At 41.2% G+C, this 16652-nt stretch overlaps 1 protein-coding gene across 1 annotated transcript in view; it reads left to right on the forward strand.

Annotated features, from left to right (window-relative positions):
• The first annotated feature begins 3761 nt into the window (after positions 1-3761).
• CCDC170 (coiled-coil domain containing 170) overlaps positions 3762-16652 on the forward strand; it is a 65855-nt gene continuing 52964 nt past the window's right edge. The window contains exons 1-4 of the mRNA XM_068984797.1: positions 3762-3862; positions 7125-7253; positions 9722-9978; positions 13867-14008. Coding sequence (XP_068840898.1) covers positions 3815-3862; positions 7125-7253; positions 9722-9978; positions 13867-14008 — 576 coding nt within the window. The 5' untranslated portion in view covers positions 3762-3814. The remainder of the gene's footprint in view (positions 3863-7124; positions 7254-9721; positions 9979-13866; positions 14009-16652) is intronic.

A 16652-nucleotide genomic window follows, 5' to 3' on the forward strand; every position in this document is an offset into this window, starting at 1 on the left:
AAACATACAGGGCAGACTTCTACTGCTTATTGCCAGTCTTCATAGTATGGGAGTGCCTTTTTCAGCAATTGCCTTGTTGGTGGGAATTTATATTGTTTCACCCCTTCTCTCTTTTCTGTTATTACCGATAATGGTGAAGTAGGTATCCTAAGACCTACTGTTATGCACATATATGACTGTTTTCCAAGGGGAGATAATTGAGAGGTAGAACTGCTGGGTCATAGTACTTACATTTAAATTTTAATAGAGTGTGATTGAGAAGGTATCCAGAGGGTTTAACCAGCTTTATTTACATCTAAGATGAAGTGATACAGAAAGGTTGAAAATTAAAAGCTGGAACAGAGGTATATGTAGTCAGATACAAACAAAAAGAAATTCGGGATCATGATCGCAATATCAGAAAGGGCTGAATTATGAGCAGAAATGGTTAAGTGAGATAGATAATGGCACATTATGGTGTTATGTGGTATAATTTACAACGACTATACGCAATTTCTGAATCTTTGCACCAAGTCAAACAGTACTAGTTTCCACTAAGCAAGAATACAAGTGCTACAAGGTGACAGAAAATTACAGTGGCAATAAGAGGCTCTAACTGATCTTTCTCAAGTCCTGATCAAGTTAAAGGATAGAAATAGATAAGACTAGAAATGCCTAATTAAAATGATGAGCAAAGTAGAATGAATTAATCTATATTGAACTTGAAGCTCCAAAGAGCTTCTTTTTATTTTTTGTAGTACTTGAAAAAATTTTATTAGAGTGTAATTGATTTACAATGTTGTGTTAATTTCTGCTGTACAGCAAAGTGAATCAGTTATACGTATACATGTATCAACTGTTTTCAGAGTCTTTGCTCATATAGATCATTACAGAATATTGAGTAGACCTCCCTGTGTGATACAGTAGGTTGTTGTCTATTTCATATATATAATAGTATGTATATGTCCATTCCAATCTCCCAATTTATCCCCCTACACCTTACCCCCTGGTAACCATGAGTTTGTTTTCTCCATCTGTAACTATGAGAATATACCTTCTTTTTATTTTTATTTATCTATTTATTTTGGCCCTGTCCCACAACATGTGGGATCTTAGTTCCCCAATGAGAGATTGAACTTGTGCATCCTGCATTGGAAATGTGGAGTGTTAACCATTGGACCACCAGGGAAATCCTGTATCTTCTTTTTAACTACCCACTGGATGTTCATAAAACTGAACATTCGCAAAAACCTTGATGAATTCCCTGAAGTAGAAATAATAGAGACCAGGAAGATGGTGAAAATGTGTAATGGCTGGTCTAATAAGGACAACGTTCCAGTTTGAATGGACTCAGATCTGAATGGAGACTGGTCCACTCCACTGGTTTACACCTGTGAATGTCAGCCCAGAATGAAGATGGATTGTCTGAGCACAGTGCGATAAAACAGGCATCATAACAAATTCTGAGAACAGAAAGCCACAAACACAATGAAGTCCTTAAAACAACTCAGGTCAATGGAGAAACTCAGTGCACAGCAAAGGAAACTATAAGCAAGGTGAAAAGACAACCCTTGGAATGGGAGAAAATAATAGCAAATGAAACAACTGACAAAGGATTAATTTCCAAAATATACAAGCAGCTCATATAACTCAACACAGGGAAAACAAACAACCCAATCAAAAAATAGGAAAAAGACCTAAACAGACATTTCTCCAAAGAAGACATATAGATGGCTAACAAACACTTGTAAAGATGTTTAACATCACTCATTATTAGAGAAATGCAAATCAAAACCACAATGAGATATCACCTCACACTGGTCAGAATTGCCCTCATCAAAAAGTCTACAAACAATAAATGATGGAGAGGGTGTGGAAAAAAGGGGATGCTCTTGCACTGTTGGTGGGAATATAAATTGATACAGCCACTATGGAAGATGGTATGAAGATTCCTTTAAAAACTAAGAGTAAAATCACCATATGACCCAGCAATCCCACTCCTAGGCATATACCCTGAGGAAACCAGGTTTGAAAAAGACACATGTATCCCATTTTTCATTGCAGCACTATTTACAATGGCTAGAACATGGAAACAACCTAGATGCCAATCAACAGATGAATGGATAAAGAAGTTGTGGTACATATACACAATGGAATATTACTCAGCCATAAAAAAGAATGCATTTGAATCAGTTCTGATGAGGTGGATAAATCTAGAACTTATTATACAGAGTGAAGTGAGTCAGAAAGAGATAAATATCGTATTCTAACGCACATATATGGAATCTAGAAAAGCGGTTCTGAAGAATTTATTTACAGGACAGTAATGGAGAAACAGACATAGTAAACAGACTTATGGTCATAGGGAGAGGGGAGGAGAGGGTGAGCTGTATGGAGAGTAACATGTAAACTTACATTCAGTTCAGTTCAGTTCAGTCACTCAGTTGTGTCTGACTCTTTGCGACCCCATGAATTGCAGCACGCCAGGCCTCCCTGTCCATCACCAACTCCCAGAGTTTACCCAGATTCATGTCCATTGAGTCGGTGATGCCATCCAACCATCTCATCCTCTGTCATTCCCTTCTCCTCCTGCTCCCAGTCCCTCCCAGCATCAGGGTCTTTTCCAATGAATCAACTCTTCGCATGAGGTGGCCAGAGTACTGGAGTTTCAGCTTCAGTATCGGTCCTTCCAGTGAACACCCAGGACTGATCTCCTTTAGGATGGACTGGTTGGATCTCTCCAACACCACAGTTCAAAAGCATCAATTCTTCGGTGCTCAGCTTTCTTCACAGTCCAACTCTCCCATCCATACATGACCACTGAAAAAACCATAGCCTTGACTAGACGGACCTTTGTTGGTGAAGTAATGTCTCTGCTTTTTAATATGCTGTCTAGGTTCGTCATAACTTTCCTTTCAAGGAGTAAGCGTCTTTTAATTTCATGGCTGCAGTCACCATCTGCAGTGATTTTGGAGCCCCCCAAAATGAAAGTCTGACACTGTTTCCCCATTTATTTCCCATGAAGTGATGGGACCAGATGCCATGACCTTCGTTTTCTGAATGTTGAGCTTCAAGCCAACTTTTTCACTTTCCTCTTTCATTTTCATCAAGAGGCTTTTTAGTTCCTCTTCAGTTTCTGCCAGGGCTTCCCTGGTGGCTCAGATGTTAAAGCACATGCCTGCAATGTGGGAGACCTGGGTTTGATCCTCTGGGTCACCATAAGGGTGGTGTCATTTGCATATCTGAGGTTATTGATATTTCCCCTGGCAATCTTGATTCCAGCTTGTGCTTCTTCCAGCCCAGCGTTTCTCATGATGTACTCTGCATATAAGTTAAATATGCTGGGTGACAATATACAGCCTTGACATACGCCTTTTCCTATTTGGAATCAGTCTGTTGTTCCATGTCCAGTTCTAACTGTTGCTTCCTGACCTGCATATAGGTTTCTCAAGAGGCAGGTCAGGTAGTCTGGTATTTCCATCTCTTTCAGAATTTTCCAGTTTATTGTGATCTACACAGTCAAAGGCTTTGGCATAGTCAATAAAGCAGAAATAGATGTTTTTCTGGAACTATCTTGCTTTTTCGATGATCCAGCAAAAGCAGAAGATATTAAGAAGAGGTGGCAAGAATACACAGAAGAACTGTACAAAACAGATCTTCACAACCCAGATAATCACGATGGTGTGATCACTCACCTAGAGCCAGACATCCTGGAATGTGAAGTCAAGTGGGCCATAGAAAGCATCACTATGAACAAAGCTAGTGGAAGTGATGGAATTCCAGTTGAGCTGTTTCAAATCCTGGAAGATGATGCTGTGAAAGTGCTGCACTCAATATGCCAGCAAATTTGGAAAACTCAGCAGTGGCCACAGGACTGGAAAAGGTCAGTTTTCATTCCAATCCCAAAGAAAGGCAATGCCAAAGAATGCTCAAACTACCGCACAATTGCACTCATCTCAAATGCTAGTAAAGCAATGCTCAAAATTCTCCAAGCCAGACTTCAGCAATACGTGAACCATGATGTTCAAGCTGGTTTTAGAGAACCAGAGGAACCAGAGATCGAATTGCCAACAGCCACTGGAAATTTACATTACCATATGTAAAATAGATAGCCAATGGGAATTTGCTATATGACTCAAGAAACTCAAACAGGTACTCTGTATCAGCCTAGAGGGGTGGGATGGGGAGGGAGATGGGAGGGAGGTTCAAAAGGGAGGGGACATATATATATATATATACCTATGGCTGATTCATGTTGAGGTTTGACAGAAAACAACAAAATTCTGCAAAACAATTATCTTTCAGTAAAAAAATTTAAAAAAAGAGGAGAAACTCAGGCTAAACACAACACTATGTAAGGGTCTATAGGACAGAGAAGGAAAGGCTAAGAGGAAATGAGTGGGCATAAATAAATTCATGTGTTCTTTCAGTTTTTGTATTGTTTTTCCTTATCCTTGTAATCCTCTCATGCTTCTGTGCATTTCTTCTCATTTCAAGCTACCTCAGAGTGTCTTGAGGGAATAATTTCTGTGGTATACTCCATAGGTAAGCTCAGTGTCTGACCCAGAATAGACTTTTCATAAACATTTGCTGATAGATATTCTCGAGTCTGCTGGACTTTGAAAGGTGATTTAGATCCTAGCAACTGTCTTCTAAGGGCTTCCCAGCTGGCTCAGTGATATAGAACCCGCTTGCCAATATAGGATCTGCAAGTTCGATCTCTGAGTTGGGAAGATCCCCTAGAGGAGGAAATAGCAACCCACTCCAGTATTCTTGTCTGAAAAACCCCATGGACAGAGGAGCTTGGCAGGTTACAATCCGTGGGGTCACAAAAGAGTCAGACACAACTTAGCAACTAAAGGACAACTGTCTTCTAAACTCAGTAATCAAGAGTCTTCCTCCTGTAGACCCTGTTCCAGTGTTAGAGGCAATAGTATCTTAATGTGTACTTTCTTTTGCCCATGAGCATGGGAAGATGCTAATGCTTCTGGTGCTACTCTGTGTTTCATTGTAATCTCCTCAAATAAAGGCCCACTTCTGAACTGTCTCAGCGGCTGTTACTATTACGGTCAACTGACACAATATTTTTCATAAGAAAGAGATATAAAATTGTAGAATGACTATGTCATGTCCTAAAAAAATCATGTTAGTCAATGAAAGAAATAATCATAGTCATTGAGAAACTTATTTCCCTAAGGAATTTTAGAAAATGGTGTGCCAGGCATGCTATAGTTCAAACAGCTTGTGAGTGACCTAGGTCCTCACGTGGCCTGTTTTGGAAACATGGCTGGAGTAGTTGCCGTGGAGAAATTCCATCTGAATACTGAGTGAAGTTGACAGGATGTGGTTCTCTTCATAGATGCAGTTAAACACTTTATGCTTTCACCCCAGGAGTACATACCTACCATGTTCTTGGTTGTGTTGTGATTGGCAAACACGGCCTGTTACTAAGTGCACTGAAGGTTTTGTTTGGCATCTTGTGCATTGAAACACACTAGTCATGACAACGCTTGTTATGAAATTCAAGGCTTTAAGATGACTTTTGCGTTCATGAGTATTTCCAAACAGTAGTCTTCAGCAGTTCTGTAGCCAGGCAGAGTCATTAACAGGTTTTACTGATGTGGCCCCTGAGGACACTAGATATTCCAGGGAAACCCTCCTTTATATGACCCATTTCATATTCCTTCAAAAATGAATGGCTTTCCTGTATGTCTTTCACAAAGACCGCAAGCCCTGGAAACTTCACAGAAGTGGGTATCTGTCCAAACTTGGGAATAATTCTTGCAGGAGGCAGATGTTGTGGCACAAGCAGGACAGAAACAGAACCAGAGGTTCCAGATGCAGACCTACAGTCCAAACCCATCAAATCTCTTCTGCAGATGTGTTTATTGGGATCGTATTAAAAAAAAAAACATTTAAATTAGTTACCTAGTTTCAAAATCTGGGACTTTTTTTTTTTTAAGTTTAGAAGGTCTGGATAGGACTTCCCCGGTGGCTCAGTGGTAAAGAATCTGCCTGCCGATGCAGAAGACACGGGTTCGATCCCTGGTTCTGGAAGATCCAACGTGCTGTGAAGCAGCTAGGGCTGTGTGCCACCTATTGAGCCTGTGCTCTAGAGCCTGGGAACCACAACTACTGCAGCCCCTGTGCCCTAGAACCCTTGGTCTGCAACAAGAGAAGCCCCAGCAATACGACGCCTGGGCGCTGCAACCAGAGAGTAGCCCCTGCTTGCTGCAACTAGAGAACAGTGTGCAAAACAATGAAGACCCAGCACAGCCAACAATAAATAAAGACAATTTTTAAAAAGTCTGGATGTGGGACTTGTCTTGAAACATCAGAATAACCCGGCCAGGCTGGGATCCCTATTTTTGCATTGGCAGCCATGAGTGGGGCTGGGAGCTCTTCCCTTCTGGGTGGAGAAGAACTCCAGACACCACCACTGTCTCTGGCCTCAGGCATTCGTCTGAGTCAGCTTCATGACCCCAAGACAGGCGATGAGATTGAGAGTAGATGGCATTGTGGGTGATTATGAAGGAGACAGACTTCTACTCTTAAATCACATGGTCTCTTTGATAAACACTTTATTCAACAGCCCAGAGATGAGTTGATAATCTTTGTAGTCTGGAAACAGAAGAACTATGAAAACTGCCTCAAGGTTAACCTCTGGTGGTTCTTCGTCAGTTCTGTTTGTTTTGGTCAGAGGTCAAATAGCACTAGAGTAGGGTAGAAGGAAAACTCTGTACAATGGCAAAGGCCAACTCTTCACACAGCTTGTGGGATCTTAGTTCCCCAACTAGGGATTGAACTTGTGCCCCCTGCAGTGAAAGCACAGAGTCTTGACTATTGGACCACCAAGGAAATCCTGGCAAAGGCCAAATCTTAAATGTCAACCCCAGCTACCATCTGGGGAGAGCTATCTTTCATTCCTGGGGGACCCTATCATTGGTTCCTGGGCTGCCTCCTCCCTCACTTAGAATTTTGAGAATGAGAATGAAATAGTCTGAACCAAACCCTGCTCTGAGCAGCCTTTCCAACATATCTGGATAACAAAGAATGCTTCGGTACTAGTCTTGCGTTGCACAGCTGCACAGAAAAGATTGTTTAACTTTCTTCTGTATATTTTGTCTTTTGGGGAACCCTATCAGGAAGCTTATGATCATCTCTTGGAAGTCCCGGTCACTCGGGAGCAGTTAAACCACTATCGGAATGTGGCCGAGGCTGCCCGGAGTGAACTTGCAGCAACGCTGGTCAAATTTGAATCTGCTCAGTCTGAGGTGAAGAGTCTGTGTCTTCGTTACTCACAAATGGGCCTTGTTAGCTTCCCGTGGAGCGAAACAGAGTAGAGAGGTGATTAGAAACAGGACAAAGGGACACAGGTTTAAACTTCTCGGTAAATTTTATTCTCTTTTTCTCTTATTGTGCCTCACACGTCTGGTTGGCTTCCCTGCTGGCTCTGTGGTAAAGAATCCGCCTGCCAGTGCAGGAGATGTAAGAGACTCGGGTTTGATTCCAAAGTCAGGAAGAGTCTCTGGAAAAGGAAACGGCAACCCACTCCAGTATTCTCTTGCCTGGAGAATCCCATGGACAGAGGAGCCTGGTGGGCTGCAGTCCATGGGGTCGCAGAGAGCTGGAAGCGACTGAAGCAACTACTAGTACCCTCTGGTTGGGGGGGATTCCTGAGAGACTGCGTTTGCTAGGCTGGGAGGTGAGGTGACCTGGGCTGGATTCTGGCTCTCTCAGGGGAGCTGTCCTTCCTGAGAACACCAGGGGTACCTGGGGACTTGGGGGGCCACATGGGCTTTGGAGGGCTCTTAGCATCCCTGGGAGAAGCTTTCTTTAAGGAGGATTGCTTGCAATCCGCAGTTCTAGGGGTGGAAATCTGCCTTCCTTTTTTGTGGTGGTTCTGCTTGCCTGGGGGAGATTCTAGGAAGGTGACCAAGATTCATCTACCCCTGGGGCTGGATCCAGTCTATTGTGGAGTTTCTGGGAGATTCTTGCTAGACTCACTGTGCTTATAGACTAGTGGCCCCCAGGAATCCTCGGCTTGCCTGTGGGGTAAGTGACAGTCTCACTAGACTGTCAGGCTCCCGTTAAAAGATGAGTTGATAATGTGTGTGTATGTGTACGTGAATAAATGTAGGCATGCACGCTCATAGTTCCAAAAAGTGTAGCAGTAGTAGTGTAGTATGGTGAGAGTCGCTCAGTCGCGTCAGACTCTGCAGCTCCATGGACTGTAGTCCGCCAGGCTTCTCTGTCCATGGGATTCTCCAGGCAAGGATGCTGGAGTGAGTAGCTATTCCCTTCTCTGGGAGACCTTCTCAGTCCAGGGATTGAACCCAATCTCCTGCATTGAAGGCACATTCTTTACCATCTGAGCCACCAGGAAAGCCCTTCAAAAAGTATATGTATTCATGAAATTTTCTAATGGGGTGGATCTGGTGTCTTATAAGGCACATACTGTGTTCAGTATTTTAGTGTGAGAGAAAAGTTAATGTTTCCTTTGTATAAATCCTATAATGATTTTCCTTTTCTCCTATATTTTTCCCAGAAATCCAAATATTATTTTTCTTTATCCCCCGCAATAAGGGTCCAGAAGGCTGGGGAAGAAATTCTGTAATATAGTGAATAGTCTGTATTGACTTGCGAAAGGGTCGTGGCCATGAAATTACAAATAGCCTACCTGTAGCTTCCTTGTTTCAGCAGCAGCAGCAATAGCAGTAATACAGATTTAAAAAATGAGTTTCCATTGCAAAGTATTTTATTCCTTTTTGCAAAATACAGCACACCTGTCTCTTGAGTGAGATTCATTCATCACAGGACATTGTTCAATGGTTTTTTGACTGGAAATGGAACTGCCATAAGACCCAGCAGTCCCACTGCTAAACATACACACTGAGGAAACCAAAATTTAAAGAGACATATGTACCCCAGTGTTCATTGCAGCCCTGTTTACAATGGCTAGGACATGGAAGCAACCTAGATGTTCATTGGCAGATGAATGGAAAAGGAAATTGTGGTGCATATATGCAATGGAATATTACTCAACTATAAAAAGAACACATTTGAGTCAGTTCTAATGAGGTGGATGAAACTGGAGTGTATTATACAGAGTGAAGTAAGTCAGAAAGAGAAACACCAATGCAATATATTTACACATATATATGGAGTTTAGAAAGATGGTAATGACAATCCTATGTGCAAGGCAGCATAAGAGACACAGATGTAAAGAACAGACTTTTGGACTCTGTGGGAGAAGATGAGGGTGGGATGATTTGAGAGAATAGCATTGAAACATGTATATTACCATATGTAAAATAGACGACCAGCGCAAGTTTGATGCGTGAAGCAGGACACTCAAAGCTGGTGCTCTGGGACAACCCAGAGGGATGGTGTGTGGGGGAAGGTGAGAGCGGGGGTTCAGGATGGGGGGACATGTGCACCGGTGGCTGATTCATGTTGAGGTATGGCAAAAACCATCACAATACTGTAAAGTAATCATCCTCCAATTAAGAAGGAAAAAACATTGCTCAATAGTTTTTTGAAAAAGAATAAGAGGGCCCACTATTTAGGCACAATTCCCCATCTAGTAATACAGAAACAAATATGAAAAAAGAAAGTAAAGTTGGATTAAGTCACGAATGAAAAATTGAAATTTTAAATTATGGTTTGGGGTTTTTTTCAAGGTACTTCAAATTTATATCTTTGAAATCTTTTCCCTCTTTTCACTTCTTTTCCATGTCAGCTTCGAGAACTGCGATCCAAGATGCTCTCTAAAGAAGCTTCCTGTCAAGAGTTGAAAGCTGAGATGGAGAGCTACAAAGAAAACAATGCCAGAAAATCGTCCCTCCTCATCTCTCTGAGGGACAGAGTTCAGGAGCTAGAGGAAGAGTCAGCGGCTCTCTCCACTTCTAAAATTAGAACTGAAATCGCAGCTCAGTCTGCAATCAAGGAGAACCAAGAGTTAAAGAAGAAAGTGGTAGAACTGGACGAAAAATTACAGTAAGGATATTTCAATATATTTCTCGATGGAGTTAGTGTCCTGATAGCAGGATGTGCCGGAGAAGGCGATGGCACCCCACTCCAGTACTCTTGCCTGGAAAATCCCATGGACGGAGGAGCCTGGTAGGCTGCAGTCCATGGTTGCTAAGAGTCGGACACGACTGAGTGACTTCACTTTCTCTTTTCACTTTTATGCATTGGAGAAGGAAATGGCAACCCACTCCAGTGTTCTTGCCTGGAGAATCCCAGGGACAGGGGAGCCTGGTGGGCTGCTGTCTCTGGGGTCACACAGAGTCAGACACGACTGAAGTGACTTAGCACCAGCAGCAGCAGCAGCAGGATGTGCCTCTGAAGATACTGGCATTTTGCATTATTTGGCCTTGAAACTCAACTTGGGGAAAAAAAATCATATGTGTATATATATATATATAAAATCTGGAAGATTTCTTCTAAGTAAAGGTTTAACTGGAGTTGTAGAATAGTACACAGAGCGAGGGGTTTATTCAGAAGCTAGTTATAAAAATACCTCAGAAGCCCAGAACGCCCCAGACCACCCTTAACACTCCTCATTAAGTTTTATTGCCAGTTTATGCAGAGAACTCAGGAAATCTAGGTTTTCTACATGTAGCTCTGCCAAAAGGTGATTATTGAGATAAAATTGGGAGCTAACTGTTCTTAAAATGTACTTTATAATTCTGTGTATAATAACTTAAATCACTTTACTAATAAAACACTTGATATTTATTTTACTTATTTCATCTTAAAAAGATTAAAAACAAAAACCCAGCGCTGCCAGCTCCTGTCCTCTTTCTCTTCTTCCATTTAGAGCAAAATTCCTTAAACATGTTTGTATGTATGCACTGTGCCAGTTTCTCTCCTCTCTCAGATCTACTCTGCTGAATCCACTCATTAAGGTGACCAGTGATTGCACACTGCAAATTAGATGATCAGTCTCATCTGATCTTCCAGTACGTCAGTCAACAGTTGGCTTTTCCCCCTGAACCACTTTCTTCTTTAAGCTTCCAGGGCACTGCGCATGCCTGCTTTTGATCTTGCCTTTCTAGCCGCCACGTCCTGATCTCTTGCTTTATCTGCCTCATCTCCTTGACTTCCAAGTATTGGCGGGCCCCAGGGCTCAGTCCTTGACTCCTTGAAAGTGAAACCCGCTCAGTCGTGTCTGACTCTTTGTGACCCCGTGGACTATACAGTCCATGGACCTCTCCAGGCCAGAATACTGGAGTGGGTAGCCTATCCCTTCTCCAGGGGATCTTCCCCACCCAGGATCTGAACCAGGGTCTCCTGCCTTGCAAGGCAGATTCTTTACCAACTGAGCCATCAGGGGACTCTCTTCTTGTTTCTGTCCAAATCCACTCTCTTAGTGCTCTCATCCAGTCTCATGACTTGAAGTATGACCTAAATGCTCATGACTCCCACGTTTCTTCATAAGACCTGCGTATCTTATGACTTACTGGGCATCTTCACTTAGATGTCCAACAGGCATCTCCTTTCCTAATCTCATTGAATGATAATGCCATTCCTCTAGTTGATCAGGGCAAAAATCTTGGATCATCCTTGCTTTCCTTTCCTAGATGCTTTAGTAAATCTCATCATTTATCTCTACCATCAAAATAAATCTAAATTTTTACTACTGTACATTGCCACTAACCTAGCCTGCATCTCCGATTTACCCCACTCCCCCTAAATGTTTCTTACTCCCTTTTCTGATTAATCTTTTCCTTCATCTCTATAATAGACTATACATTTTTCATACATTTATTTTTTGATTATTGTCCATCTTCCCAATTAGGACATAAGTCCTATGAGGGCAAGAATGTTAATCTGTTTCATTTACTACTGTATATTTAGCACCTTTAACAAAGCCTGATGCATAGTAAGTGGACAATAAATATTTATTAATCAAATGAGTAATAAAATGATATATTCATTGTAGGAAAGTTTTTAAAGATATAGTACAGTGTCAAAAAGAAAATTACTCAAAACCTTACGATTCCAGAAAAACTATAGTTCACAGTTTGTTGAACAGATATTCAGACAGTTGTACCTAAATGGCATCATGTAGTGAAATATTTTTCCTGAATAATATGTTATAGATACTAAAAAATTCTTTCATGATAGCATTTTTTCAGTAATATTCCATTGCATGTTAATATCATAATTTGCTTAACCAGTTCTTCTTGTTGTTTCCTTTAGATACTTAGGTTAGTTCCACTCACAAAATTATTGTAAACCAAGATGCAATGGGGATCCATATGTGCTCATATTTTCACGTTTATATGATTATGTCATTATGGTAGATGCCTGGAACTTTGTTAGGTCAAAGTGAAATGCAAATAGAAGTGGTAATAGTTTAGAAGTTCCCGGAATAGAGAAGTAAGACTGAAATCTTGGAGTAAATGTATCGAATCACATACATAAAGTAGTGAGAACCATGGCATTTACCGTGACTTTCATGAGTTAGAGAGACTGAATACATACTACCTTTCATACGTTGAAAATGAGAACTCAGAATATTGATGTTGGTCTTTTATTGTTATACATTTTTCTAAATAGAAATATGGCATGATTTTGAGTATATGCAATTACATACTTTGTTAATCTTTGAATTGTGTGAAAGAATTTGCATTAACATTTGAGTGTTGTAAACACTTAAAATGGTAAAAAGGGAAAGCAATAATCATGTTTATTATCTAGGGTACTAAAAATGATGCCAAATTATTGAAATGATTCTAATTTGCCTTTAAAATATGTCTTTTTTTATGTTCTCTTAGTTTTTAACATTTAAAGCATTAGAAATAGACCATGCTATTTCAGCAAACCTATCTGAGATTTGAAATAAAATATTCACAGCAGGGCATAAATTGACTGATTTTCCTTGATTAGCCCATTTTAGTACTCTTTAAAAATTCTAGATGTGCAAAAACTAGTTGTGATCTTTGCTGATGACCGAACACCTCTCTTCTCTAGAGGTGAGCACATCCTCTGCTTCTGATGTATTTTTTAATTATATTTAACCAACTTCCCTGGTGGCTCAGATGGTAAAGCGTGTGCCTATAATGCAGGAGACCTGGGATCGATCCTTGGGTTGGGAAGGTTCTCTGGAGAAGGAAATGGCAACCCACTCCAGTATTCTTGCCTGGAAAATCCCATGGATGGAGGAGTGTGGTAGGCTACAGTCCATGGGGTCGAAAAGAGTCGGACATGACTGAGCGACTTCATTGCACCCTTGGCCATGAATCAAGGAATGCTCTAAGTAACCCTTATGGATCATCGTATAGTGACTGAAGCTTGGTCTCTAAACCCACTGTAGCATTACTTTCTTCCCCCATGAAGCCTCAACAGAGTCGTGGATCCGTGTTTGATCTAGAGCAACAGACTCCAACCTTTTTGGCACCAGAGACCTATTTCATGGAAGATAGATTTTCCATGGATCAGGAGTGGTGGAGGTGGTTTCAGGATGATTCAAGCACATTGCATTTATTGTGCACTTCATTTCTAATCTAATGCTGCCACTGATCTGACAGAAGGTACTGGCCTATGACCCAGAGGTTGGGGACCCCTGATCTAGAGGACCACCTGCCACTTCTGCAGATCCTAAAAGGTCAAGGACAGGAGGCAGATAACCTGTCTCCCTTGCTAAGATGACATGAAGATCTCCCTACATTTTTGCAAAGTATAGGTGTTCCAGAGTTGCTTCCACTTTTCTCCTTCTTTAACTAGGCTTTTAAGACAATTATGTGCTCTGTGTCTGGGAAACTATGTTGTGTGGAAAATGATGATTGGTTATTTCCCAACAGAGAGCTCAAGTGCTGAACTTTGATGAATGTTATCTTCTTTGGTGTTAAAACTTATTTCTTATTTGACCAATAGAAAATGTTTAAAGGAAAATGAGGAGAATAAGAATCAAGTCTCACAGAATTGCAGAAAACATGAGGAATTTCTGGCTCAACTTCGTGACTGCTTAGATCCAGAGAAGAATGAAAAAGCATCAGATGAAGATTTAATTCTCAAGGTGCTTGTATGAAGACTAAAATGACTATACATTGAATAGTTGTTCTGATGTGTGCCATGGAGAGGAGCTGAGGTTAAGTCTCGGGGTACAGGAGAGCAGGACAGGAGCCCGTATAGCATTAACCAACTGTGTATTCTGGGAAAAACCATACCACTTCTCTGAGCCTCAATTCCAAGATTCTTTCTAGCATTATTTGGGATTAATTTTTCTCCAGAAGTTCTCTCTGGCTCGGATGGTAAATAATCTGCCTGCAGTGCAGGAGACCCAGGTTCAATCTCTGGGTTGGGAAGATCCCTGGGAGGAGAAAATGGCAACCCACTCCAGTAGTCTTGCCTGGAGAATGCCATGGATAGAAGAGCCTGGTGGGCTACAGTCCATGGGGTCACAAAGAGTTGAAAATGACTGAGTGACCAACACTTACTTAATCTCCAGAAGGGATTGATTTTTTCCTTAAAATATATTTAGATTGTCAAATAAAATTAATTATTCATTTAAATGATATGTTTTAGGAAGATTTTTATTTGTTTTAGGTACAGTCAGAAATACATGCACACAACTAAAAACCAGAACCAGCTGCATGTCATTTGGGGATACTTGTCTGTCAGGTTAAGATTAGCTCTATAGTACTTTTAAATTTTACGCTTAAGCCAAAAACTAAAAATCCTGCTGTGATGGTAGGCTGCCATGGAGATGGAAATTAATGATATCAACTGAATAATTCACTTGGCTTGCAGTGATTCATTAGGGAACCTGAAGGTATCTGAATGGACACCATATCTCTGCACCTACCCTTGCTTCTGAATGGCTTTCCATGCAGCCATTCTTTTTTAAAACAGTGTTTTATTTATTTATTCTTTAAAATTGAAGTATAGTTGATTTACAATGTTGTATTAGTTTCAGGCATACAGCGAAGTGATTCATATACATATAATTCAGTTACCTATACGGGTATGTGTATGTGTGTGTGTGTCTGTGTATATATATATATTCTTTTTCAGATTCTTTTCCCTTATCAGTTCAGTTCAGTTCAGTCGCTCAGTCGTGTCTGACTCTGCAACCCCATGAATCGCAGCACGCCATGCCTCCCTGTCCATCACCATCTCCCAGAGTTCACTCAGACTCACGTCCATCGAGTCCGTGATGCCATCCAGCCATCTCATCCTCTGTCGTCCCCTTCTCCTCCTGCCCCCAATCCCTCCCAGCATCAGAGTCTTTTCCAATGAGTCAACTCTTCGCATGAGGTGGCCAAACTACTGGAGTTTCAGCTTTAGCATCATTCCTTCCAAAGAAATCCCAGGGTTGATCTCCTTCAGAATGGACTGGTTGGATCTCCTTGCAGTCCAAGGGACTCTCAAGAGTCTTCTCCAACACCACAGTTCAAAAACATAAATTCTTCGGTGCTCAGCCTTCTTCACAGTCCAACTCTCACATCCATACATGGCCACAGGAAAAACCATAGCCTTGACTAGACGGACCTTAGTCGGTAAAGTAATGTCTCTGATTTTGAATATACTATCTAGGTTGGTCATAACTTTTCTTCCAAGAAGTAAGCGTCTTTTAATTTCATGGCTGCAGTCACCATCTGCAGTGATTTTGGAGCCCCCCAAAATAAAGTCTGACACTGTTTCCACTGTTTCCCCATCTATTTCCCATGGAGTGATGGGACCAGATGCCATGATCTTCATTTTCTGGATGTTGAGCTTTAAGCCAACTTTTTCACTCTCCTCTTTCACTTTCATCAAGAGGCTTTTTAGCTCCTCTTCCCTTTCTGCCATAAGGGTGGTGTCATCTGCATATCTGAGGTGATTGATATTTCTCCCGGCAATCTTGATTCCAGCTTGTGCTTCTTCCAGTCCAGCGTTTCTCATGATGTACTCTGCATATAAGTTAAATAAGCAGGGTCACAATATCCAACCTTGATGTACTCCTTTCCCTATTTGGAACCAGTCTGTTGTTCCATGTCCAGTTCTAACTGTTGCTTCTTGACCTGCATACAGATTTCTCAAGAGGCAGGTCAGGTGGTCTGGTATTCCCATCTCTTTCAGAATTTTCCACAGTTTCTTGTGATCCACACAGTCAAAGGCTTTGGCATAGCCAAGAAAGCAGAAATAGATGTTCTTCTGGAACTCTCTTGCTTTTGCCATAATCCAGCGGATGTTGGCAATTTGATCTCTGGTTCCTCTGCCTTTTCTGAAACCAGCTTGAACATCAGGGAGTTCACGGTTCATGTATTGCTAAAGCCTGGCTTGGAGAATTTTGAGAATTTCCCTTATAAGTTACTATAAAATATTGAGTATAATTTTCTGTGCTATACAGTAGATCCTTATTTTATATACAGTATTGTGTTTATGTTAATCCCAGACTCTAGGGGTGAAAATCTCTAGGTCCATCCATGTTGCTGCAAATGACATTATTTCATTCTTTTTTATGGCTGTGTAATATTCCTTATATATAGGTACCACATCTTCTTTATCCATTCCTCTGTTGATGGACATTTAGGTTGCTTCCATGTCTTGGCTGTTGTGAATAGTGCTGCCGTGAATACTGGGGATATGGCCATTCTCAAAGGCCTCTCCTCAGTGGTTTATTAGTAAACATCCCATGTGTACCCTCTGAGAGCTGTGAAATGATTTCATTTTGCTTC

The sequence above is a fragment of the Capricornis sumatraensis genome, chromosome 13 (genome assembly GCF_032405125.1).
Source record: "Capricornis sumatraensis isolate serow.1 chromosome 13, serow.2, whole genome shotgun sequence".
NCBI lineage: Eukaryota > Metazoa > Chordata > Mammalia > Artiodactyla > Bovidae > Capricornis > Capricornis sumatraensis.